Genomic DNA, 27785 nt, shown 5'->3' on the forward strand with positions numbered 1-27785 from the left:
ATTTTAATTTGAGTTATTATTTGTGCTTGATTTGTTTTTTTTATGCGATTAGATTTTCTGTTTAACTAACGATAAGTTTGACAAGACTGTTGAAGGTGATTGATATCTCTCTCTCTTTCTCTTTTTCTCTCTCTTAGAATTTTTTCTCCTTTAGAGCATCGTTAACTTTGATATTGTTCTGCTTACATTTTCGAAACTTGCTCTTTCTTCGGCCAAAGTGTTATCAAATTTTCATACTCATTTTTAGATTCATTAAATATGCGTTTGAGGATTCTACGTTTCAATTACTATGTCATCAACGATTATGACGAAATTAACACAACTCGGTGCAGGGTTATTTCACGAAACGTCAGTAGAAGCAACTTCAATAGGAGTGTCTTATTTTCAATTTACCACCTTCAAGAATTTCTTGCGTATTGTCGCATCTATTGAATTGAGCCGATATCTCTTCTCTATATGAAATGGCGCGGAATATATTCTTTGACAAATTGTTCGCGTTCAAACACACCGCAAATTTAGTTAAATAAATGTAGTTAATACAAATTATTTTAGCCAAATTTTTAAATATTTTATCAAAATTGTTCTTTTTGTGTAGAATAATAATATTGTACAATATTTTATTAATATTTTACGTTTTTATAATAATACACTGTATGTATAATAAATAATTTTAAATAAATAGCGCAGGAATTTTTAGCGACATATATTATATCGAAAATTATATGAACAAATTTTTCTCTCTATTCTCATATATTTTATAATCGTTATGCAGATAAAAAAATGCATTTCTTTTACAAGAATTCGGTGAATCGGTGAATTGATCCTGGTAAGATTGAGTCGAATGCTTATTGAACCGTCGTACTTTTCGCAAACGACTTTCAGAAAATTTCTCGTTCGTCGACTTTCGAGAAGCTCGTGGGTCAGTCCCGTTCTTGCGTCGGATAAAACGCTGTTACCCTCGAGAGATTTGTTGTCGAGATCCAACTGGGACGATAAGTTATCTGGACTCGCTGGACTTTAAGGCATTCTGCAGAAAGTTCTGAATGGCGCCAGACTCACGAGTTCTTGTACCTGAGTTTCATTGTTTCTGCACTCAATTCCGTTAAAATCGGTGTTGAGAGAATTACGATGATATCCGTGTCCAAATAATAAAAGAAACATCTCCATAATATGTTCGTTCGAATTTTTTGATTATTTACGTATAAGTTAACGTTTTAGGAGTTGTGTGCTATGTTCACTTTATCGATTAATACATTTTCTGTTAATTTCGGATGTTATATGTTCTAACATTAATCATAAGTTTTTTATTCTGATCAAATACATTTTGCTAATTTGGTATGCAAAACTATCAGAAAATTACAAAAAAGTAACTGCATAACTGTTTAATTGCTTAACTTATTATGAGTGTTAAAATTTAAAGATACAGATGTCCTGCAAATTTTTTTATTTTAATAATTTTTAATATTTAATATTTTTTTAATATTTAATATTTAAGTATATTTATTATTTTTTAATACTTTCTATTATACTTAGCATATAATTTGAAGCTGCTCGTACATGTGCACACAGCAGTTAATCTTTGTATAACTTGCAGTACATATCATAATGTACAGTTTGACAACCGTTGCTTGTTGTGCATAGTTTTAAGATAAATACATAAATAAATAAATTAGCTAAGTTATATTTAGAGATATGTGATGCTCTTGCGAAGCATGACTGTCCTGAAGTACGTCATTCCTGGAGAGCCGCGCGAACTTTGGGATATGATGTTGAGTTAGGCCGTGTAAATAGTAGGAACCAAGTGTGTTGGAGAGATCCCTCGAAAGAACAATACCTCTTTGTCGGTTTGCAAACGGGACTGTTTCGCTCTGGCAAACAAGTGATGGTTGCTTAGCTATGCAATAATGATACTATCCTACCGCCTGCATTGTTATTTCGGATGAGAACTAGACGCACACTTCTCTCACAGACTTGCTTATGTCTGTCAGTTATTTACGTCTAACGCACTTTAAACATGTCTCCACACTGCATTACGTGGAATAATTCTCGATCGTGGAATAAAACTCTAATTGCAATTGCATCTGCGCCACATCATTTTATTGTAGCACTACAATTATATACGTGTTATGTCAACATTTCTTCTTCTTACTTATACACATTTTCAAATTGGATTTAAGTGCCTTTTTATTATATTTTTTTCCAAATCTCATTATATTGATTAATTTTGTTCTAATTGATTATTGCAACTATTTCTCTTACGTTGCTCTGAAGTTAATCACAAAAGTTATTGCCACACAAAGGAATAGTGAATCACTCCATCAACTGAAGCATGACGTAAAATTTCTCGTTGTTGAATTACAATGCTTTATTTTACTTTTCGACGAACAAATTTTGTTTCTGAAACTCGTTTCAAAAGCTTGCGACGCTAGAATATAACGGCCATTTCTAAAACTTTCAGAAGGCTTCTCTCTCGGTGAAAATATTGTATAGTTAAATACATATAAATTTATTCTCATTTATTGCATTTATCGACTCGACAACAATTCCTTCCTGGCAATTATCAATTTCTCTTTATAACATAATTTCAGAGCGAAATACATTATATATGCGTATGAGCGCAATATCAATCGCAACGAATTTTTAATTGCTATATTGAATAATGCTTTGTTGCAACGCGTTTCGCAGACCTTTGATTGCTGATATCACTCATCGATCTGTTATTATTTACCTGTCAAATGACGCAATGTCGTTATAAAATATGCAAAAATATTCACTCTGCAAATTCCGACTAACAATTTCGAAATTCATGTATTTCTCGGATGTTATCGATCATTAAATGAAGAGGGTCAAAAGGCGAATCATATCGAAATAATTTGACGTTTATACTTATATCAGTATAATGATCAGTGTTTACCATCTACAATATATAAAATTATCTAGATAATTATCTACATGAAGAGACGGCTTTATCTTATCTTAATCTAGATTATTAGAATGTATATTATTGTCTATTTTTATTTTAAATAAAAAAAGTATTATCTTTTTCAAAATATCCAAGTTGTGCACGAATATTAAGTATTGTCGTTAGTTTTAACCTCGAAGCATTTTAAATATATAGTGGAGATTTTTTTTAAGATAACAGCTTATTGCATAGATGAGAAAATAGGAGTTCGATATAAAAATTCCTTTAAAAAGAGAAGGATAATTTTTGTCAGATCGAATTATTCGAAGGACTCTTGTTTTTTAAGAAATAAAGATTTGTAAATAAAAGTATGAGTATATTGTTTTTATATTCTAAATTGTTTTGCTCAATAGTGATATTACCTTAAAATTATCTGAATAAAATGATATATAATGTTATTTTTTATTTAGATTTCAAATTAATTATCTTTCCCAAGTTTATATGTAATTTATGTTATTTTTATCTACATAATTTAAAATGATCTAAGGGCAGTACTGGTAATTCTTTTAGATATAATAAATCTGAGATTTCCGATAATAACGGTCGCATATTTTATTGTATTCCAATATCGGAATAATATGCACGATATATTTTAAATATTGCTTCTATTTTAATGTCTTATTTTTTAATAATGTTAGCTATATTTTTATAATTGTAAGTATTCTTTTATATGCGAATGCAGTTCTTAAAATTTTTACAATTATTACCATTACATAGATATTTCAAATAATATGTACAGTTTATCTCGTTTTTACGATTTATCATTTTTATTAAGAAATCATTTCTAAATGTATTTATTATCACGTTTTACATTTCTCATCTGTAATTCTAATTGCTTGAGGATACAAAAAGTGTTCGTCATTTTATTATCAATGCTTGCATATTACGCGATGCAATCCAGCTGCAATCGCTGCGTTTATCAATCAAATATGTTATGCTATATGACGTATGTATTGCGCGATAACCTCGCACAACGTTTTAAGGTTTTACTCTGAGGCCGCTCGGATTACGGAAGTCTAATTTGAAAGACACGCAACGAATGTCACTCGGCCGATAGTCAAAACAATAATGCCGTAATTTATGGCAACGGCTGTGTAAGGCTGTGTAACGTACGTGCACTAAATATTGTCGCTGCTTTCAGCGGTTTGACGCGCATATTGTCGGGCACTTACTTATACAATAAACGTCAAATATTTCTTGTGCCGTTGCACCCACGAATGCACCGTGCTGCTTTGCTCAACGGCAGTGTCTTCACAAAGCAGTTGCGTCGCTTTGCAAGTCACTGCAGCGGAGTGTTCCACGTCTTATCTAATCTCCAAGAACGCCGGTCGGTGTCTGCTTCATCGCCACGGCCTGGTAGTGAGAAAATATTGACGAACATTCTTTCGCTTTTAGCCCACGCTGTTAGGGCACTTTTAGGGCCATTCATCCGGTTTCGCTTCAGCAATTTACAATTTACGTATATACGTATGTGGAGCTGTTAATTGGGCCGAATTCCCGTCTTTCCTAATTTGTTTTATTTTCTGATTGCGCAACTGATACGGGTCTTTAACTTTTTTTAAAAAAATTCTTTATTTTTCACCTTCGGTGAATATTTAGGGCGCGGGATTTATCTGCATAAATTTGATACATCAATAACGTATTTATTATTTTTAATAATCTCGATTAATCAAAGCTACTGATACAGATAATAAAAGTTACGCTTAGCTTTGCGATTTTTGTATGGACGACTTCAACAACATTTAATTAAAATGGAAGAGTAGCAACTTAATTGGTGAACATTGTTTGCAGATGACGATCGACATGGCGACGTCGTAAAATCGACGCGGCTCCACATTCTTCATGGATCATAAGTGATATCGCGGGAGAGAAATGATCATCGTTGTGGAACTCGGTGAGAAACGCGCTCCTTAACGCGATTCGTCTATCGAAAACGTCGCCGAGCGTCGTCATGACGCGTCTGGATCGCGCATGAACGATCGTCTGCCACTTCAGAGACCACATCGTCGATCCGGGATAAGCTGGTGACTCGAACGACGTGCCCGGTGTCTAATAGTATCCGACATAGGTGGATTCGGCTGCATCGTAATAAAAAAAGAGAAAGAAAAAAAATCGCGATTGGCGCAAGAGTGAGAGAATTGCGCGGATGCGAAGTTTGTCGCCGACGTGGCAGAAAAATACGCGAGTGTCGTAAAAAAGGCATGCGAGGGATGCGTCCCACAGACGAAGGGTGGGGTCTTTGGGTACCGATAAGGCTTATCCGGAGATACGATGGTTGGCAACTGCGCTCGTCGAGTCGTCAGTCGTAGTACTCAGGTGCCGTTGACGAGATCGTCGCGCCGCTCAGGTCACAGTGATCTCGCGATTCGCGCATCGTTCTGCAGCTCCGAGGAGGTATCTTGAAAGTGTCGCTTCCGGACCAGGTGCCCGGTGGTCCCGCGTGAATTCAAGAGGTACGGAAAGTCGATTTCGGTGTGAGAAAAGCCGGGGGAAACGCGCTATAAAGACGCGACGACGAGCAAGAACGATAACAGGCAATCACCGTCGCGAGAGCGATTAATCGCCGTTTCCAGGGTGCCTCGAGTTTTTAATTTGACGCTTTAGCGCGTCAAGTGGGCGGCGACAAAGAGGTGAAAGGGAGCACCGTTCGACGTACATTGAGAGTATGGGAGAGAGAAGTGAGGGGTAAAAGTGAGGCGAAAGTCGAGTAGAGAGCTAGAGAGGCAAAAATGTGTTCAGGACAAAAGGCTTAGGTGTAGCATATCAAGATACGTCTCTCTCTCTCTCTCTCTCTCTCTGTCCTCTCTTCTTCTTCCATCCCGCATCCATTTTTTTCCTCCTCTCGTCACTTTTTCGCTGTCGCTTACGATGTAAGCCACGAACGGTGCTCCTCTATTTTCCCTATCTTTCCCACCCACCGCATCATGCGCTTTGTACAGCTTCCGCCTCGTGTGTTAAATTATGTGCGATCTCTTTGACATTTGACAACCGCTGTAGTTCCAGTAATTATATCCCCCGGTCCTCGCCACGAATTTCCTCCTCCACTTCATGCTCGTCTTCTCCCTTCAAAATAGCGCATTCCTGCTCTCTCATCTTTTTGCCCTCGACGGACCTTCAAATGTAATCCGCAAGAAGCTAAAATCTCTTCACCAGAAGTTCTTACACCCGTCGCGTCGGCTAGACTTCTCTCCCTTCCGCGTTGCGTAGTGGCAGGTTTGCAAGTAGATACCTATTCAATTCTCTTTTAGTTTTACAAGAACAGATCTGGTAAAACCGAACGTTGAATTACTTCAACTTCTTTTTAAATTCGTTTTATTCTATATAACCTCTGTTGAATTTCTTAATAATATTTAGTTAATGATTAATGCCATATGAACGCTCTCAATGAATCATCCGCAACAATGAACTTAAAACGTAAAAAGAATAATAAATTAAGAATCAGGAATTCGTACAATAATTATTCTTTTATATTCGTGCTCGACTTTTCGCTAATTCAGATAGCAATTTTGATTAAATTTTAATTAGATAAAAACAACCAATAGAATTTTTGCGATTAAAGTTTGACTCTCTCACAATGCTATATTGTTTGTTTGACGTCAGAAGCGAGAAATGTTATGTACAAGTATAAAATAATTCTTGAAATTAATAGTACATTTCTCAGCTGTCAAAATTGCCGTGATAAATTTTTGACAGCTGTGAAATGTATCATTATTTCACTTTATTTCTACGCAAGGGTCAGTTATATTTAAAATAACACAACTTAAAATATGTATTTAAAACGAAATATAATAGGTATTTAGCATTTATTATTTTAAATAACATCTTATGGCGCATTTCTTATTTCCTATTTTAAATAAAAAAAAAAATATTTAATTTTAAGTATTTTAAATAATATTTATTGCTGATTAATTTTGATTAGTTTTCACTGTTAAAATTAAAAAACAAAACCAGTGTTGTAAACGGGGGTTTGTTCGTATTTAAAATAAAATAGTTATTCAGTATTTTTTATCGCTTTATAAAATATCTAATAACCTATTTCTTATGTTATATTTAACATAAATTTCTGGAATATAGTTTATATTTTTTATTCTAAATAAGTCGTATCAGTTATTTTATCAATTCCCGCTGCGTAGCGTATCGAATAGATGTTTGCCGTATATTTTACATATTTCAGGAAATTATTATATTTTTCAGAGAAAACTACAAAAATAAGCTGTACGTAACAAATAATAATTTACTGAATGTCACTTGTCGCCTCTGACATCATAAACAATTATCGCGAGAAAGCTTATACAAAAAAATTGGTTTTTTTTTTAATGCTTGAAAAGAGCAAATAATTATTTCTATGTTAGATTTAAAATCAATGACTTGAATGCAAGAGTACACATTTATTTTGCTGAGTTTTACTTCAATTTGTATACGAATGATAACACGTTATCATTTTTTATTTTTCAAGATTGTATTTGAAATTTTCTCCTCAATCAAAATCAAGAATATTACATAAAATTGGAGTAATTAAATTAGCAATACGTTATGTATGCTAAGTATAAAGAATGAGTCCTTTGATACACTGGAAGATTTTAAATTCCATTCATTTTTGCGCTTCACAACTATCTCGCTTTGATTTTGCTAAAGTTGAAGATGCTCCAACCATAGAGTTTCGTTCTATTGCAAACGGGAAATCGGCAAATGCTCCTTCGCGCCAAGTCGAAAACTAATTCGAATTCTCAGGCGACGGATTTTCCCCGTATCGTTCCGCTGAAGCTCCATCAGTTTCTTCCTATCGCGCGTATCTCCCACATTCTTCGTTCTTCCGCGCGCCGCGCTGTGCTTCCAAGACATGACCTGCTGTGAGATGCGCGCGAAACAAAAGGGAGTTCGTGAGCCGGTAATTCGGGACTCGGGAGTTACGCAGATGGGGAAGGCGAGGCGACTACGGAAACGAGAAAGTGAGAAATAGGAAGAGGCGAAGGAAGAAAACTGGGTGGTGAACAGGGCAGCGATATCAGCCTCCTCTCTCCCGTCCTCGCTCGAGCACCGCACATGACTCGAGTTTCTAATTAAACTTAAACTTTTAATTGACTCGTTGTAAAGCAATTTACAACGCACGCGTCCGTTTAGCCAGTTTTTCTCCACGGTGTCGTCCCGTGTTTTCCAGTTCGGCGTTCGTCTTTGTGCGTTTCCCTCGTCTTCATCACGTTTTGCTCCGCATGGACAGATCACAGTATCGCAGTTTACCGTCTATAAGATGCCAGAATCTTATTAAGAAACAGTTAAACATATTGGACTTATTAATAAATGTTTTTATGCTACATTATTTTAATTAAGATTAATTACGTATTTTTTACCATTTCTATAATATTCACAAGTTTAATCAAATAAAGTGAAAAGTACAGCCGAAGGTGTATGGTTCTCCAAACTAGGCAGTGAATTAAAAGATTGAAACAGATACCAAATAAAAGATATCGTTGAGCTAAATATAAATACACAAGTTTTAATATAAACGAAATGCCTTACAAGTTAAGATCTCAGTGTTGATATTTATTGTGTGATTTTAAAGACCTTTTCAAGTTCACGAAACTACGCGCCGAATAAATAATCGGTCTTAAACACAGCTGTAGATTGAACCGAAAATAATATTACCACGTTATTAAATTGAAAATCAACTTAATAATAAACAATGCTAACAAGCATCTAAGTGTGATTATCCCTTACCCTCTAAAATATTGTAAAGAATTTTATGTAAGTTTTATTTTGTATCAATTTTTTGTTTTTTTATAAAGTTATACGGTGCCAATAATGCCAAATTTAAAACGGTTTTTAATATAAAAAAAATATAAAAACGGAGTCTTGCGGCTTATAAGAACGCGTTTGAAAGTTTATGACTTTTTTCCTTTTCAGTGGATAAAAAATTGTATGAAGATTTTAACAAAAAAACCTCAAATTCAAATGTTTTAATTGAATTTCTTGTACTTCCGGTTGATTTTTGGCAATGAAATTATAACCAATCGATTCCTTGTATATAATAACAAGAAGTAACAATTAAATCTGTTAGTTTAATTGTACAGAAATATGTGATAGGCCTAATTTATGTAATGATAATGCGGCTGTGCCGCACATAGTAAAGAATTGTTTTGAATTTGAAACCTTTGGAACAGAAACTCGGTACAAAATAAACAAAGTACTTATATATTTGTTTACACTTAAGAGAGAGAGAGATCTTTCAATTAATACTTATTTCATTGCTTGGATTGGAGGAACATCTTGGCCGCACTCTTTCCAATTAACCATTAACTGCTTAAAGAAAACCATGTGTTTACTTTTTCTTCAATATATTTGAATATATAATATTTTTATTTCTAAATACTTGAATGTACTTATAAAATTTCTTTTGCGCATATAATTAACTGAACTTTGTTAGATTAACATAACAAGCAGATAAAAATGTTATAGATAGATTATTAATTAACTTAGTAATTATCATCAAGAAATTAATTTGATCTTTGAATATGATAGACTTTTTTGTGAAAAATTAAAAAAAAAAATATAATTAAGTGCAGAGAATTCGAAGAATTAGAATATGAAAGAGAGATAGAGATAAATTAAAAATACACATGAATGTGTAATTTAATTAAACGTTTATTGTTAATTATTACGTTTGTTAATTACTATTGTTATAATAATCATTTCGCATCAGTATTGTCGCACGTATTGCGTCAGATCGCATGAATCTTAAATTGAAAGCGAACGCGGGCAAAATCGTTGATTATATTTAATGACGCATGCTTCGATAATCATATACAATCACACGTGAATGTACATGAAATTCTTATCAGTAACCGATACTTGTCCACAGGATTTCGTACTCACGCCCACAGCTGGATCGTGTCACAGCGGATCTCAAAAGACGCTTCAATATCCGTCTGGCTTCTAAAGCATACTACACGAAAGGTCGAATCGATCGCTATCAGGCGCCACTCGTACGAATTGATCAAGACTTGAACGAGAGCAGTCTTTTCGGCCTTGTGCTTTTGTGTTGTCGGTGTGCTTATTCCACGTGATGAGTGTGTGCTCCTCGTGTTAAGATTTCGAATCGTTTCCGAACGCGAACGTGATTCGTGAATCGAAATAGTGTCCCGTGCCGCAGTTCGCAGTTTGCCCGAGACCCTAGAAGCAGCTTGTTCGTGCACGTACAGTAGAGTTTGAGGGTTGACGCCTTCAAACCGCAAGCGTACAATAATCCTGTCTTCCTCAAGAATAAACGAGATCGACCGAAGGAGGCACCGAGAACCGGTCGCCAAACGGATTCCCATGAAAATGTTACAGTCACTGAATGCTCTGGCGGGCAAAATCTCGCCGGGCTCTCCCACTGACAGCAACGCCAACAAGGTGCACATGCATAACAACAACAATAATAACAACAACGTGGTGCATCACCATCCCTACTCCAAACAGCAGACTCAGCCGTCCCCGTCGCACTCGGCTAACGGCGATCAGAAGGAAAATACGTGAGTTTTTTTTTGTTATTTTTATACTGCAAAGTGTGTGGGATGTTTTTTTTAAATTACAGAAAGAATTTGTTGTCTGCTTTATTTTGAATGATATATAATCGTATTTTTACGGCAAGAAAGCTAACTTTAATCGCTATAACGGTGTAGTATTCGTATTATGGTAAATTAGGTTTTGCATGTCAGATAATACTGGATTATAATACGTGGCACATAATTATAATAGTTTCCGAAAGCTGTTTTATATTTTATTATCTTTATGTAAATATTTTCGACGGTTGAAACTCAAACAGCCACTGTGCAAATCATCGTTTTGCAGAATTTCGAAATATTAAGTGTAACAATAACATTAGATTATTTCCTACTAAGGCAAATTGTTAATTGCAATAACAAAACTCAATGACGTTCATTTGTGTGCGCCACTGAATTACTGACTAATTTGAAAGTAGGTCAGCTGTGTTGCGATTACTCATTTTACGCTGATAACAGGTTACGAAATTTTGTGTATTACGCCAGATCGACGAATCTCGTAGTTTCATCGGCAATCTGCTAAAATGTTTTGTTTATATGACACGGTTTACGTACATCGTACAGAATTCCGTGGCTGTACTTCAGAGCTAATTATCATATTCAAGAGACGGTTGCAACAACATTAATCGCGTATAACTGCAGTTTCTTGCTGTGTGATATAACGCAGCGTAGCATCGTACCAGGATTGTTATTATATCTATAATAACAATTGTTACTTAACACATTCTAAATAAGAAAGGGCTCACTATTGATAAACATGAGATACTATGTCACTGATTTAAACAACACTTTATTATAATTTAATGTAATTGTAATTAATTAACTAACTTTCTGGGTAAAGTTTAATCTAAATACTTGAAAACACTCTTACGTTCTATCTAAATGTGTCAAAATACAATTAATACGTTCAATGCCTTGCTGATTACTGGTGCTATCAAACTATCATAATAAAGTTTATAAAAAGTAACATTTGTAATGTCATAAATTAAATTAATCCTAATTGTAAATACTATTTTTGTACCTTTTTACTGAGAACATGAATCTGTCACGATATTTTCTCTACTTTAAAGTATTAGAAAAATGTGAAAAATTTATGAGGCATTGTCGATATTAGTATTAAAGATTTTATAGTTAATTTAATAAACATTGATTATTGAACGTTACTTTTAATAAACTTTGAAGCAAGTAATGAACACGCAAAGAAATAATTTATTAGTAATGTCAGCTAAATATTAGTTCGCATTTTTCTGTCATCGTTAAAAGTTGCCTTTTAAAGGTAAAATTTATTTACTGCAAAATTTGTTAGTTGAGATTAAATGCGTAGTTTAGTACGAACTAAGAAAGTAGCAGCTATTCCTCAATACTTTACGCACATGAAATAAAGCATTCGATTTGCAATTGTAAGCAACAAGACCGATAAACGGACACGATGAAATGTGATGTATTTCTCGTAAGTAAAGAATCGTACAGTATAAAATGAAAGGCGCATTATTATCAGATATTTTTTCTTTTTTTTTGAAATAAAAGGATTTCATTTTATGAAAGAATTTCTTGAAGTTGAATCCCCAAAATTAAATTACTTATTGCAAAATATTTTTTGTGCTGATCTTTCCGACTTTTGGAAAATTTTTCCTTTTTAGTCGTTAAGTGATTAATTTAAAAGAAATTAATTTAAATTGATATGTTAAATTTTTCATAAATAACTAGCAAAAGTGTAACTCATAGACAAAATCAGATACGTATTTGACATGTTTATGCGACACTTTACACGCTCGGCATTCAGCATTAGCTTAATCTTTCGTAATGGCCTGGAACCTTCAGACCCTTCTATTATCTACTTTTTCAAGGGAGAGGTGCCATACAGGCAGGTTTGTTGATTTTATGTTGACTATGAGCAGGTGTTACTTTGTATCAGACGCCACAGACTTGAAGTAAACAATCTTAATAAATGTATTCATGACAATTTTGCATAATTCAGTTATGTCATATAATATTTTATCGAGATGTAGATTTAATAATATAAAAGTTTTACTCCATCATCGCTGGGAAAAGACAAGTGAATTAGAGAGGTTTGACATTTAACGTGTCAATTTGATATGATATGTTTATAGAAATGCTGTATAATTATAGAAGCTCGGTAGTTATTTTACAGCTTAAAAATTTTTGTTTACAAATGATTGAAATAATGCTGTTTCTGTTATAAATAATTGTAAAGTCCTATATTCGCTGAGAAGATGCCATGGCATTGCGAGTAATCGTTGATTCGAGACTTTTGTTCTTCTCTCCGTTTTAATTCGCGACGGGCGACTGGAAAATGTAATTTAACGCTTATCCTGTGCCGTTTGTGGTTCACTTATTTTTTTATAAGATACTTTTCTCGGCATAGAAAAAAAACGTGCCGCGAGAATATCCGATACACGACTTCCCTCGTAACGAAAAGTCAAGCGGAAGAGAGAAGAGCAAGCGCATATAATATTAGAGGCGCAAAATATATAAGAAACATTAGCCCTTTGAAGCTCGCGCACCCTTCCTTGCCGTCGGGTCAAGAATTCTCCGGAACATCTTGATCAAGAAAGACAAGATTTCGTTAAAATAAACAACGTAGAGAGCCAAATTCTACTAATTGCATCTTATCAGCTTTCAGCCGGAGAGCGCTCGAAAATGCGACCCGCTTACATCATAGATAACCCGTAACTTTTTCATAAGCACGGCTTTAAACAGGCTGTTTACGAGGACAAAAGAGCTTCTAGAACAAGGTCTCGCGTTTCTACTCTAATATGTTCCCTTCTAATGGAAAAAGTATTTATGCGCAAAAAATGTCACGACGTTCTTCATCATCGTAGAGTATTCCCTTTAGCGTGTGCTCCGGTATTCTTTCAGAAATCATAAAAGACTGAAAGAGAGAGATAAAAGGGAAGAGAGGGAAGGTAGCGTAGAGAAAAGAAAATGAAAGACAGAGGAGGATAAGGGAATGTCTGTAGAGAAAAGATTTTTTTTTTCATCTCATCGAAAGTTAAGGGAGTGTTGCCGCGGCGGCAAAGGGCGCCCTTCTTCATTATTTCGTTACGTCGCGTAAACGCGTCTCTGTAGAACGGGAAGGGAGTTGGAAGGCCTAAAATAACTCGCCAGCATTCCTCGATGTGAGAGGGCTAAATCCTCTCCCTCGGCCTTCGACGGTGCGACATTGTGCCATTCTTCACCTCTCTCATCGTCGCTCCTAAGTCTTTTTCATCTACCCCCCGCCGAGTGGATGTCGCTAAAATATGTACTCGTCTTATGTAAAGCGAGCACGATTCGAAGAGTGGAATTTCTCCTTTCTTTTAGATACGCCGAGGTTTGCTAAAATGTCAATAATGAACGAATAACTTGCGAAATTAAAAAAATCCTGTTACATTAACTAAAAATTTATTTTCAATTAGCTAGTCGTCTAGTATTCAGTAAATAATAAATCATCGATTGAAAAGGGTCCTCACAAATGGTTGGGAGCGTCCATTTATCAGGCACGGTGCATTTTAGGGGTGAAACGCTCATAAATAATTCGCGTAACGTTGCTGTTTCTGCGTGACGTAAATAAAAAAAGTAATAGCTTATATTAAAGTATTATCTAATGCGAATATGTACTCCATTTTTTGTTAGATGAATAATATGTGTGCATTTTATCAATTCTTACGAAATTTAATTTTTACATGCCATCAAAATAGGATAATAAAAACGAATTATTTAATAGAGGGAATGTAACGATATTTCGTCAGAGATAAATTATTTTTTTAATACAATTATTTAGCACGTTGCTGATAAATCACGTGAAATGACATCGCTAAATAGAAAGCGCAACATATTGTCACATATAATGCCAGTAACATAAAATAAATGATTTATCGATATGCGTTCGACATATGATGTTTATTTTAATTTTACGCCATGCAAATGTGTCTATATTTCTATATGACGCATATTATTTATATTTATATTTATAGCGTTATTTGCGATGTGTTGCCACAATGAGCAGTTTGGTTGCATCATTTACTTTAATAAGCGATGCACAATATGGCAGGTATAAATAATTTTGGATAAATAACACGCATTATATGCTTCTTCGAAATATCAAATGGGAGACGATTGTGTAAGTTAAATTGTTACATAAGTTTACAAGAACACACCAACGCTGTACGAGGTTCCTTGACAATTGTAGGGTTTAAGTGATATGTGCGGCTCTAGGGAGGAATTCGTTTAACAAAAGGGTCGCTGTGGACCCTAAAGGTCGTACGGGGGGTTCCTTTATCTAGATTCGAATGCCTCACCACGTTGGAAACACATAGAAATTAATTTCTACTTGTCGACAGGTACGATTTCTATCTGCTTGCCTCGAAGAACGATTAGGGTACCCCGAGCGGGGTTTACTCGCTGCGAATTACGTAAATATTTGTCGCTTTCGAGTAACGCGAATAGTGTTCTACATTTGCGCGTATTCGTCGTATTATCGCGTCGTATCTAGACAAGCGCTGATAACAATTCTTATCAAATCTGGTGCCGCCATGTTGGTCTGGAAAGAGAAACAACATTCTTGTGCTTTGCAGTTTATATTATTTTAATTGCGCAATAAACAGAGGAAAGCCGCTGATACCGAAGTAACATTGTTTTCGAATAATATTTCTTAAACGAAGGCTAAAACTTTGGAAACATAAATGCAAACTAGAAAATGTCTTCTATTAGATGTAATATAGCAAGTTTTATAATACAGTTTCGAATGTTTCAATAATAAAATTTTTCACCAGGTAAGCAAAAATGAGCGTCTGACAAAAATAAGTCCTAAAAGTGACACAGTAGACAGTAACCTACATTTTCCTTTTTTTCTCTTACATGAGTCATTTGTATAAAGTACTTATCAGTTAATATCCATGAGGGTTTCTAAAAACCTTTCACTTCGATGTAAAATTTTTTTGTTGATTTATACAAGTATCTTATGCTGTTACGTAAAACGTAATATGTAGCGCGACAATATATGAAGATAACCTTAGGTTATTAACTGAACAGATAAATATCTCCTAATGCTTTTTATTCTATCCCATACGGTTATTATTATCTTATAGTCTGTCTTATCGGTAGGTGTGCCAGTTTTACGCTGCACCCCTATTTTTCTTTTAAAATCGTATTATGAGAAAACTAAGAAAGAGAAAATATATTTAATAATATTTAAGATCGTGAAGTGTATAACAAAATTCCAAAAAAATCAACAACATTCATAGCGGATCTTAGTGATCTAATAATATTTTAAATGTGATTTTATATTCATTTTCCAGTTGTTTGAATTGCGCGTCGTTGAAACGTAGGACTTAAATTGATACAGCATAGTAATATTATTATATAATACTAAATGATAATGAATTTAATAATATTGATTCTAACAAACATCTATCAGATTTCCGTACTCTATAAAATATAACACAGTTTTAGAACGCTGTAACGTATAAAATAATTTAATATTATTAATAACATACTTGCTATTGTTTAAACTACGTAATTTGCGAAAGAAAGCCGTAAAAATATTATTTACATTTGAAGAATTTGTTTTTTAGATGATTTTACACGGAAACAAGTCATATGTAGGATATACATATGAAATATAGGTTTTTACTTTTGTAATTATGTAAACAAATCATGTTTTTATCGGTATTATTAAATGCAATATTTAGTTTCCGAGAAATAAGAGATTGTCACTTTACGAGAACTGTGTTGATATTGACCACACTTTAAAAATCTGTTCGAAATCACTGATGTTTCAGAACATAACAACAACACGTAAATATTAAGATAATATTTATATTTGTAGAATAATAATATATTTGTAAACAAAAGTTATTTATATGTATATTATAAATATATAGAAAGGAAAGTCGCTAATATACTGGCATCAATATATTTAATAAAAGTTAAAAATAAAGTTTTCAAAATATAAACTGGAAAGTGCCTACTATTAGATGGTTTAGCAGTTTTTATAATACATCTCATGTCTTGTAATAATTAATGTTTCTGTAACATACTTCAAAAAGGGCATCTGAAAAATTTGGCTCCAAAACTAATTGTAAATAGTAATATCAAAGTTTAGATCTAACCATATAGGGAAAAAGTTGACTATAAAATAAATTAACAAATAATAAAATATATTTTTATGTATTAAATAGCAAAGTTTATAAAATTAAAAAATTTTAACTGACCCCTTCCGTTTTTTTTTGGATCTGTTGCGTTCAACGCTATTTTTCCTACCTTAAAGCATTAGAAAGAAAATATGAAAAAATTCATGAAACATCTGTCAATATTGTAGTTGAAGATTTTGTAGTTGTCTATTTTTACGGAGAGGTAGTTTGCTTTACGCTGCACAGTGATTTTACGTTTCAAACCGCATAGGAAAATAAGAAAAAGGAAAATATGAAAGAAGAAAATATAAACAAAACAGTTTTAGGAAGTTACAAATATGTAAAATGATTTAATATTGTCAATAATGTACTCGCTATTGTTTCAACTATGCAATTTGGAAGAGAAAATCGTACAAATTGTGTTTTTGCATTTTAAGGATTTGTTTGTAGCAGATTTTTTTATAGAAAAAAGTCTTGAAATGAACTATAGTTTTTTTCTATTTCTTTAAATATCTAAACAGATAATATTTGTATCAGTATTGTATTTATACAGTGCAATGTTTAGTTTCCAAAAAAAAAATACGAGGGTGCCTCTTTAGGAGAAATAGATTAACGACTTCCCTCTAAGCGTTTTGAAATATTATTTGATTCTCCTGCAAACATTAATTTGGTAATTAATCATTATTACTTACTTTCTCTAGTTCTTTCTAAATTCGCAATATAAATACATGTATGTCTCTTACAAAATCACATTTCTCTTTCGACTTTCGTTAGTGACATCGATCATATCGCGACCTGTCATCAACACACGTCATTCTATTCGCATGCCATTAATCCGTAGGGCTGCAATACTTGCGGCGCAAGAGTAACATTGCGAGATTGGAAATTATATTATCCAACAGAAATTGGAACTCTCTGCAAACAGCATTACCGCGTCATCCATCTTCCTATCGGCACCTCCTCCAACAAACTTTGCCGATAGATCATTTTTCTATCTTCGAGTTGTCGTATCCGGTCACGTATCCCGGCCGTAGATTCTCGTATTCTGCCTTCGTAGCAGGTTCCATGGGCCATTCGGATCGCTCGCATACTCGCCAGTCGCGTCCGCTTTCACGAAAATTAAATCCGTATCGATGAAGCGTCGGACGCAAAGTCCGAGTCCTCTTTTCCACACTTTTACCCGCGGCAAAATCGATCGGGCGTACGCGACAGATATCGTCGTTGTCGCTCTCTGTCGAAAGCAGAAATGGGAAACGCTAAAAATCCGCGCGAAGCTACGACAGTGCAATCCTGTCGGAAGAATCGGAAAGATTTACCGAAGCCACTAACGGAAATCAAGACATCAGACATCGAGAGTTTGCGGTAACCATTGTTAGGCTTCGGTACTTCGGCATCCCTCTCACTGACAAACGTTTTAGCGACGAACGCGATCGTATCTCGAATGGCGAAAGAAAAATGAAGCAGATAACACACGTTTAAATCTTGAAGCTTTCGCCTTTTGATTTGAAATAAGATAGATATTATTCTTTTTAAATGCGATAAAAGAATATAAAAATTTATTTATTTTTATGTAAACATAGCGAACGCCGCAAGAAAAGCAAATAAAAAGCACAATATATGTTTATTCAAAATGTCACACTTTCGATGGAAGATTGACATTTTTTTTATATACTCTTTCGTGATGAAAAAATCACTCGAAAAATTGCACAGGCTCCATTTTCACTCCATTTTCTCTGTTGGAGTGAATTTTCACTCTACAGGGGTGAATTTTTACTTTTATTAGCGCGAAAAATTGCACAGGCTCAATTTTCACTCTTTTAGAGTTTAGACAGTTTACTCTGCGCAAGATGTCGAGAGTGAATGTTAATAATAATAGAATACATGCTTTATTGTATTTCTCATGAGGATGTAATGATTGTTGCAAATGTTAATAATAGACACATGTCTTTCCGTGGGATTTGTCGAAATACGAATCGAGATATTTCTATACACAGCCAAAGCCCCAGATTTTGACAATTTCATCCTCTGATTTATTTATTCCGGAAGGAGCTTGTCAACACGAAATTCCGCTAAATCTTTTCAAAAGTGCTCGGCATGCACTTCTGACGAGCGTACGAATGAGAGACATAAGGAGTCGGGAGGAAGAGGCGATCTCGAGTGCTGGTAGCATTCTGGAGAAGGAAAGAGGACGATGGTAGGGAGGCATCGTCTGCGAAAAATCTGACAAATCCGACAAATCCAAATACAGAAAATCCTGCCGAGCACGCGCCTATCCGCCACTTCAGGATACGCCGCCCCCTTCCCCTTTTCCTTATCCTTCCGTCCTACTATATGCGCACCCACCCACATAAACCACCCCTCACCTTGGCACGTGTGCAGACGCTGGCGTCCTGCTCGTGTCGCTCGTGTTGCGTTTCTCCTCGTAGGCGTAAGCAGTTCCCAAGCATGGCGTCGCCGTCGCCCATGAGGCACGTAGCACGTAGCCGTGATATTGTCACATGCCTCCGGTGCAAAGCTCCAAATTGTATCGTTGTCGTCGTCACGGTGCATGTGCGACCGACGACTCTCCTCCGCGCGCGTCTGGTCGCACTCCCTTCCGGCCCACCCTCGACTTTCCCCACACCACTTACACCGACGACAATAATATCCGACACGCTCCAACATTCCTTCTCTTTTCGAGCTGACGGCATTGTCTTGCAGTTTTTTTCCTCCCCTTCTTTCTCGTCTCTTCACCACGCAACGATCGGAACGGCACGTCCGAAAGCGTGGAACGTAAGAACGTGCGCGATTGAACTGAAATATGCGCGCGCTTACTTCATAATAGAATTGCGAATGGAACGAATTCCAAACATGTAACTGTTTACATAAGCTTTATATTGAAATGAATCGCGAGGCGAACTCTCTATCACTGATTCTCATACCTTTTTAGAATGTAGGAAATTTATTCAGAATATAGTGTGTTTCATTAAAAGGCTTCGTTGAAATTGTACGAGCGACTCCTCACTGTTTGTTGCAAATGCTATTACAATTTAACGTTATTATTATATTCCCGATGTTTACTGAAACTATAATTAAATTATGAATTATTGATATGTTTAAATTATATTTCTATGAACTGAAATATATTTCAGACAATGTCTCGACAGATAGGTTTTTGAATAATTTCTATTAAATAATTTGTAAATCAATACGTGACGCTATATCATGTATTAATTGTAATTTCACTTTGGGAGAATATTTTCCAGAGTGAAGGTTGAGTCTTGTGCAGCTTTGTGTCACTATTCATGCTTTCAGTGACAAGCTGTTATCCTCTCATCCCAGATGTTCGTGCCACAGTACACTTACCGGATATTCGTTCATCATAATTCAATCCCTCCACCGCATCTCGTCTTCGGTGCGGTGAACCGATCAAATTCATCACGAAGGAAGGCAAAATTTTATCAACGAATCTACTTAAGCGGATAACGGAGTCGTTACTTTGTTCGCTAATCCGCGAGCTTCCGGCGGGATGGTTCGTCCGCGGGAGCGCTTTTAACATCCGGTAATCTGTCGACGGTAATCTTTTTAGCCTCCCCGGCTGCCGCCGTGGTACAGGATTGTGAAAGGGCGGGAGTGCGAGTCAGGCATGGAAATAGGTGCGCGGAAGATGGTTGTGGTCGCCAGGGTGCGATTTGCAACGATGTAATTTGTCGAATCTCGACCGCGAAGTAAACGTAACCACTGACGGATAAGCATCCATTCGGGTTATGCGCGCGGTAATATGACTCGTAACATATTTCATTGTGCTACCCATCGTCATCCTCCTCGCCATAGTGCCGCCGGTATAAAATCGAATCGTAAACTAATTTTACTTGTCTCTTCTTGTTCCTTGTGCATATAAAACGTTAAATTATGAATTTTATTTTTTTATTTCTTTTTTTATTATTAATAAAATAATCTGACAGTTTCTTAACTTATTTTTACGTGAATATACAGCCTTGGCCAAAATCATTAGGCATTTATATTTTTTTCGTTTATATGAAATTCTTTCTGTATTATTTCATATTGATTTCTGGCATAAGTTTAAAGGGTTCTTGAAATAAAAAATAATTTACATTCTAATTTCTGTTTAAATCCTTTGAGTTAAAAATATAAGGTGTCTAATATTTTTGTCTAAGACTGTATATCTTGCAGGAACATTGAGAATTTCTAATAGATTGGCAGAATATATGGAAGAATATTAAAAGTATATAAGATATATGAGAAAAGTTACCTTTATTCGTAGCTTTTCTGCTGTAATATAAAGTATCTTTATTGTTTCCATGGAGCCCTCTCACGTATAAGATATTAAATAACCTTGATCACAGCTTGGAACATATTTATAACAACAATTTCCTCGAACTATGTTATCTTACATATAAAATAGAAAACGTATCCATTACAATAGAAACCGAAATTAACAAAGTTAAACGTCAGAGCAGAAGCGGTATCGATCGAAACGACTCCGTCGCGGGAAGTTTATGTGAGTTTAGAAACGTAGCTGCGAACTTTCTGCTGAACATATTCGTACACATTCGTTGCTTCTTTTATGTTTTATATCGAACGCATGTTGCTTGTCAATGTGCTCGCGTTAAAGGGAAACGAGCACTTTTATTAATTATAGAAACAAAATTACGTGTCCTGTTATACAAACGTTATACAGTGCTAATTAAATTTTAATTAAAACTGTCACCTGCTCATGTCATTGAATTATATATGACGATGACGCATACATAACTCAAATTAAGTGATGTAATTATATTACACAACGTTTAATAGTTTTATTTAAATATTTTTGCGTCAACGGTAGATTGTAAGACTAAATAAAAAGCAGTCGCGAAGGGAGTTAGAATAATGCAATCACTTTGTAACGATGTGATTATGATATTTTAAAAAATGAAGTAAAAATATATTTAATTAAATATTAAAACTAGTACTATACATCTAATATTATACATACGTTAATAAAAAATTATTGCAAGATAAAATTATTCAAAATACTTTTCAAATTACTATAAATTTATTAATCAGTAAATTATTTCCTAAATGACGTGGGGGAAATAAGTTTTGCAAAAAATAATTAATTTGTAAAACAAAAACGTCGCTGTTCTTTGGTCTTTCTGAAACATGTAGTAAGGCATCATTAACATTTTGTCTAAATTACCATTAAAATGGATTGAATTTGTTAAAATTTTGTGAAAACATTGTTTCAAGTTTCCTATGTAGTATTTATAATTGTTGGAGGAAAACGCAACTGTTTACCGCACATTGGGGCGTTCTATTTACGCGATAAGCGTAAATGCATTGGCAAACTTGCGGAACGACAATGTGCAAATTCGCAACGCGATAGAATTCGGTTGTTGTAACAGCCGTCGATGCCGTCGCGTTTCGCATTGCCTCGATTCATTATCAACGCCACGTTCGTGCTAGGAATCGCTCGAATAGTAAAACGCGAGGATGAGGCAGGGCCTGCGGGGGTTGAAAGGAAAAGTTACTCGTCCTAGCGACCTACTTCTCGCCTCCGTCGCGTTTGTCGTTGGTAACTCGTCTCGTGTTTCCAAGCTCGGCGTTGTTGTTTACAACGGCAGTCCTTTGCAAACGAACAAGGAGCCTCTTTGTAAAAGGGTTGTTATAATCGAGCGGCGTTCACCCCACTGCCGCGGGTGTTCTGTATCGCCGGGTATAAAGTATCAATGGGTATCTTTCCCCGTGTTGTTATGAGGGAAACGGAAGCTCCACTATGCGAGAGATACAATTAGCTACGCATAAATTACAGCGCGGTTGTTCGATCGTGATACACAGATGCGAACAATTGCTTTGGAAAAATCCGTTATATCGTTGCACCCTTCTAAGGGAAACTGATAAAAATGATACGTAAAAAACGGTCTAAAAAGATAATGCGAAATTATTAATTAATCACATTATTCTTCAAATTAGAAAATAGTTGTATAATTTAAAACACTTGATGCTATTACAGAAAAGACGTCAATACCGACGTAAATTTTTTAAAGCGTCATTCCCTTATTTCTCGGGAATTAAATATTGCATTTTATTAATTCTGATAAAAATATAGTTTGCTTCAGCAATTACAGAAACACTTAATTTATACATTCATGACTTTATTCTATGTAAAATACATTAAAAATGAATTTGTTGAAGGCAAAAATAAAACAAGATTTTTTTGTAAAGTTTAACCAATAATAAATAAGGCAAAGGGGGGGGGGGGAGTAAGATAATAACCTTAAGATTTGCGATTCTTTTAAATTTCTGTGCTAATGTAATAATAGATCACTACTTTTTTACATTTGTTAAAGCCTTGTTTATCATCCGTAAAAATTAAAAACTGTTAAATAAAATAGAATTTTTTAAAAGGTAGATTTTTTTAAAGACATACATCGATAATTCTAGATCATTTTAAATTTTTATAGCGTCCTGGAACCATTTAATTTAATTTTTTTTTATTTTTCTCATATTGCGATTTTAGACATAAAATCGTAGTGCAATGTAAACTGGCACACCCGACGATAAAACTATAAGATAGAAAAAATATTCCATATAGGGGATAGAATAAAAGACACAGCAGCATTAGAAGATTTTTCTCTCTCTATTAAGTTAGTAACTTAATCTAATCTTTACATATTATCGCGCTATGCACTTGCGTCTAGCGGAACAGCATGATGTATTTGAATAAATCGATAAGAAAAAACGTTTCATAGCAAAGTGAAAGGATTCTAGGGATCATTAACTTGTAAATTAAAAAAGAAGAAAAGAAAACATGTAACATTATTGCTTGTTATTGTAATTTTATCAACTCATTTCGGCAGACATTCATTTTTGCTTACTTTACGAAAAATTTAATTAAAATTTGAAATGATACAACAACTCATCTGATAGAGGACAGTCGTTAGTTTATATTTCCAATGTTTTATTTTTATTTGTTTGAGAAATACAATCAAGAATTGAAGAGATATGTCGGTATTAACGACCTTTCTCTGTTCAATAGAAAAAGAAGAATAAATTGATGCGAAATTATTTACTAAAATTTAGATATTACAGATTACTTTTGTATTTATATCGAAGGATATAAGTCTATTTATTGATTAGATGATTTATGTATATTGCACGAGATGGTGATCGAATATAGGATTGCATACATGCATTTAATTCCTGAATATTTTGAACGAATTGTCACGAATCGTGGCCCCGATTTCGCGGCGAGGGAGATAAGCGAAGGCGGAGTATCACGTGTAATGAGATAAGGATAATCGGTATCCATGGAGTGAGGCGTTTTAACACGATTTTATTGTCCCGGTTTCCTCGCTGCCCCATCGAACGGCGTTTTATCGTATCGGAAAAGCGGTCTCTGCCTCCGCGCGTTCTCGTTTCTCTTTGACGATTAGGACTTTACACGCTACGGGAGCCGTATGAATAAAGGATAAGGGCATATGTAACGTACGTCGAGACGGCGCACGTACGTGGTCGTACGTACCGTAAACACGTGCCGACACGTACTATCGATCTCGTGTAAAATTAAAGTGCACGCCTGCAGTTCCCGTAGTCGTAGCACTCGTAAATTATTCCCGCGACTGGAGCCCTTGACCTCCGTAACAATTACCGTGATTCTAGAGAACGTTGCGCCGCGAGCTCGCATTTATCTCGCGGGGCGAACGCACGGACCTACAAGAGTCATTCGCCGCCGTCGTTTCCCTCCCCCGCGTTACATCGCGAGTTCGGCAATTGAGCCTCCTATTAAATCGCTCAGAGAGTGCTTGAACTTGATTCCCAGGACACGCGATTCCACGCGCGATCGATCGGTTCGCAGTTCACCCACCTTTTCCATTTGGGAATAATACCCGCTTGCACGAAAGGATTCTTATCGCCTACTTCAACGTCCGCTCTTGATGTAATCTATCCGCCGCGAAACTAGGCCACATCTAATTTACACGAATTTAATTTTATGATAATTCGGTTTTCTGAACTAAGCTCCCTCCGTAATTCGTGCTCTCTTTTAGCCAAAATTGATTTCAAATGCTTTATATTTTTAGTAATTTCATTTTTATATTATTTGATTATACTATTTGATTACATACTATTTATGACAGAGTAGAAGATGGTATTATGGGTCGCGTACATATAGTGAGTAACCGTATTATCTCTGTTGTTAGATGACAAATTGCTAGTGATTACTTATCGAATCATTTGTTTCGTTGTCTGTCGTTGTGTAGTGGCGCTAATATACTTATATACAATAGCTGACAAATGTTGTAAGGCATTTTTACTTTCGAACATTTCGAAATTTTTTCAACATATTTTTACACCCATGGAATTTGATTCTGTTTATGGGGAAATTTTTTATAAACTAAGAAGTCACCACTTTCTACATACCCGCAGTTTATGATTAATGTAACGACTAGAGCTTATTGATCGTTACGTTAATCATAAACTGTAAGTATGTAGAAAGATAGCGACTTCTTAGTTTGGAAAATTTCCCCATGGACAGAATCAAATTCCATGGGTGTACATTTTTACATTAATACATGCATGTTTGAACATTTAACATTTAATTACATCCTTATTGTTGTTAAACTTGAGCATATTATCACGAATGTATGTACACTCAAGTGTTTCTTTTTGTTATTTAACTTTTTATTTAATTATACTACGAGTTATGCAAAGTTATTTAACAGCATAGCGTTTTATTAATTCGAGCATAGAAACGTGCTGGTAGTATGAGAAATCTCGAGATTTTCATATCGAAATATTTCTTCGGTGCATCGATTGTCATTCTAGAGGGCAGCATTCAGAAACATTAGAGATGTCATATTTTATTCTTGTTGTTTACCGAATGTGAAACAAGAATAAAATGCATTCAAATGCACCTGGGTGTATCCGCACGATATTTCCGCACGCAGCTGCACTGTTGTACGCAGTTGTGCTAACAATTCACGTGATACGTACCATGTTCAAGCAGAACAATGAGTCACAATAACGTCAAAATGACATTAAAATGAATCGTGATTGATCAAAAAGAGAGTTTTAATAATCATTTTGCAGTCATTTTGACGTTATTTTGATATGATGACTTTTTGTTCTGCTTGGGACAGATTTGTAGAGTCAACAGTAGGAAGAGTGTATGTAAATGTATACATTTTGCAATATTCTCCTTTTTTCTATAATTAAAAGTTTAAAATTTTTCTATAATCTATATTTATCTTCTATAGCTTCTATACTTATATCTTTTTTATCTTATCTATAATCTATATTTTCTATAATAAAGTCTTTTCTATAAATGTCTAAGTTCTTTCTATAATTAAAAACCTAAAATATTATTAGCCTGAAAATCTAGAAGTTCGTAAAAATTGTAATGTAAAAACTTGTTCTTTTGATAATTTATCTGTGCTCTATCTTTGAATTGAAATAAAATAAGTCAACATTTACCTCTATCTTAAAACTTCGTGGGTACTTTAGGTTTTTCTCAAAATTTATCTTAACAAAATATATAATTCTGTAACAAAATACTGCGTTTTTAAACAAAACCAATTTTTTTAATTTATTTTTATGATGGTTCGTGTTACTATTCCTGTTTCTCTTCCACCCATTATGCAGTATCGTCATTTTTATATATCACGTTGTAAGTAATAAATATTCAGAACTTTGAGTCTAGAATCTATTAAACTACATTTTGATAAATATAATCATTTATTTTAATATAAAATATTGATTATTGACAAAAATTGAATAAAACGAAAACGAGTTAATAGCAACTTCTCTTCTATTAGATTTATCTGTTATATGAAACTAATTGTAAATCAAGTTAAAATTTAAAGGAAATTAAATTGGCTTTTTGTACTTGTAGGAGATGCCAATCTTAATTTATCAAATAATTTATTAAATAATTTGTAATTGAATTTATTTGCACAATTTGGTTTTATATACAATGGATTTCTGTTACATAAAAATAAATTAAGCTGCTGAGTGAAATCTAAGAGAAGTTAAAGTTTGTCACTTATGTGAAATGTGTTTTATTTATCAAATATTAAATATTTTAATATAATTATTAACCTCGATATTGAAATCTTTATTGTATTTTTATTCAATTTTTAAAACTTGCAGTTGAAAAGAAATTTGTGGATTTAGGATAGTTTGCATATATTGATCTGTCAAGCTTTGTATTTTTTGTGATTTATCACGTCGCATGTAATACAATTTATTTTTGTATTGAATTATTGAAAGCACATTCGAGTTTTATTTGAAATGAACGTTTCCCAAAATATCATTGGTCAAGTTAAACGAGGTCTGGTGATAATGACTATCACGTAATTTATCTCGATTAGCGATATGCCCACGCAACACGAGAATGATCGATCGGGTCGCAAGCTTTCCGACCTATCGAGCTATTCGCGTTCTTGTAATGATATAACACATCATTAACGTAATCGTGAATAATCGGTTCGTACGAGTAATATTTTCCGATTACATCTTTGCCATACATTATTTACCCGCTCATAGTTAAACCGGGGAGCGTTACGGTTGACATAATTACGAAGGAATCGATTTATCTTTTATATAAATTATGGAATTTGTTGCTTGCATTATTTACGTATTTAACTTTTTATTAATTTAGCATGGAAAACATGCTATTTGCATATTTATTTATTCTGCATATTTGCATATTTATTTGGTAACTGGAAATAATTTTAGGTTGTAATCAAAAATTATACGACGTAAAATGAAAGCCAATCTTTGGTGCTTCTTCTTCCTCGGTCGAGATACGCAACTGGCTCCAGAAGAGAGAGGCAGTTTATGGTTTGGTATTTTCTGGAACTTCTCCTTTTGTTTTAGATCCGTCTTCTTACAGAAAGCAGCTACATGAAAGTCCACTCCGACCACTTAGCGAAAACTAAGTTACGAAGTAATTTTTCATTTTCCTTAACTGCCAGGTGTCTTACTGTGTATCGGTTGATTCGATGAGAAACGTAGAGGAATGCCTGTAATCCAGTTAGGAAGTATTTCTCGAAGCTGCGCTATTAGATCTCTTCGATTCGCTTCCATCTCTCTCTCTCTCTCTCTCTCTCTCTCTCTCTTTCTCTCTTGCCGTTCTTTGCGAAGCCGTTGTAGCAGATTTCGCGATAA

General features: G+C 34.6%; 1 protein-coding gene across 23 annotated transcripts in view; it reads left to right on the forward strand.

Annotated features, from left to right (window-relative positions):
• The window catches only part of LOC105193379 (CUGBP Elav-like family member 2), a 688840-nt gene that overhangs the window by 283852 nt on the left and 377203 nt on the right, over nucleotides 1-27785 (forward strand). For 20 of the 23 annotated variants that reach the window (XR_005574991.1, XR_005574990.1, XM_039450395.1 and 17 more), the window contains 2 exons: nucleotides 4754-5415; nucleotides 9819-10470. Coding sequence is in view for 21 of the 23 variants with exons in the window: in XM_039450395.1 (XP_039306329.1) it covers nucleotides 10274-10470 (197 nt within the window). In the remaining 2 variants the exon portion in view is untranslated. The remainder of the gene's footprint in view (nucleotides 1-4753; nucleotides 5416-9818; nucleotides 10471-27785) is intronic. The other 3 variants (XM_039450424.1, XM_039450429.1, XM_026134918.2) reach the window with 2 other exon arrangements.

This window comes from Solenopsis invicta, chromosome 1 (assembly GCF_016802725.1).
Source record: "Solenopsis invicta isolate M01_SB chromosome 1, UNIL_Sinv_3.0, whole genome shotgun sequence".
In the NCBI taxonomy this organism is placed as follows: Eukaryota; Metazoa; Arthropoda; class Insecta; order Hymenoptera; family Formicidae; genus Solenopsis; species Solenopsis invicta.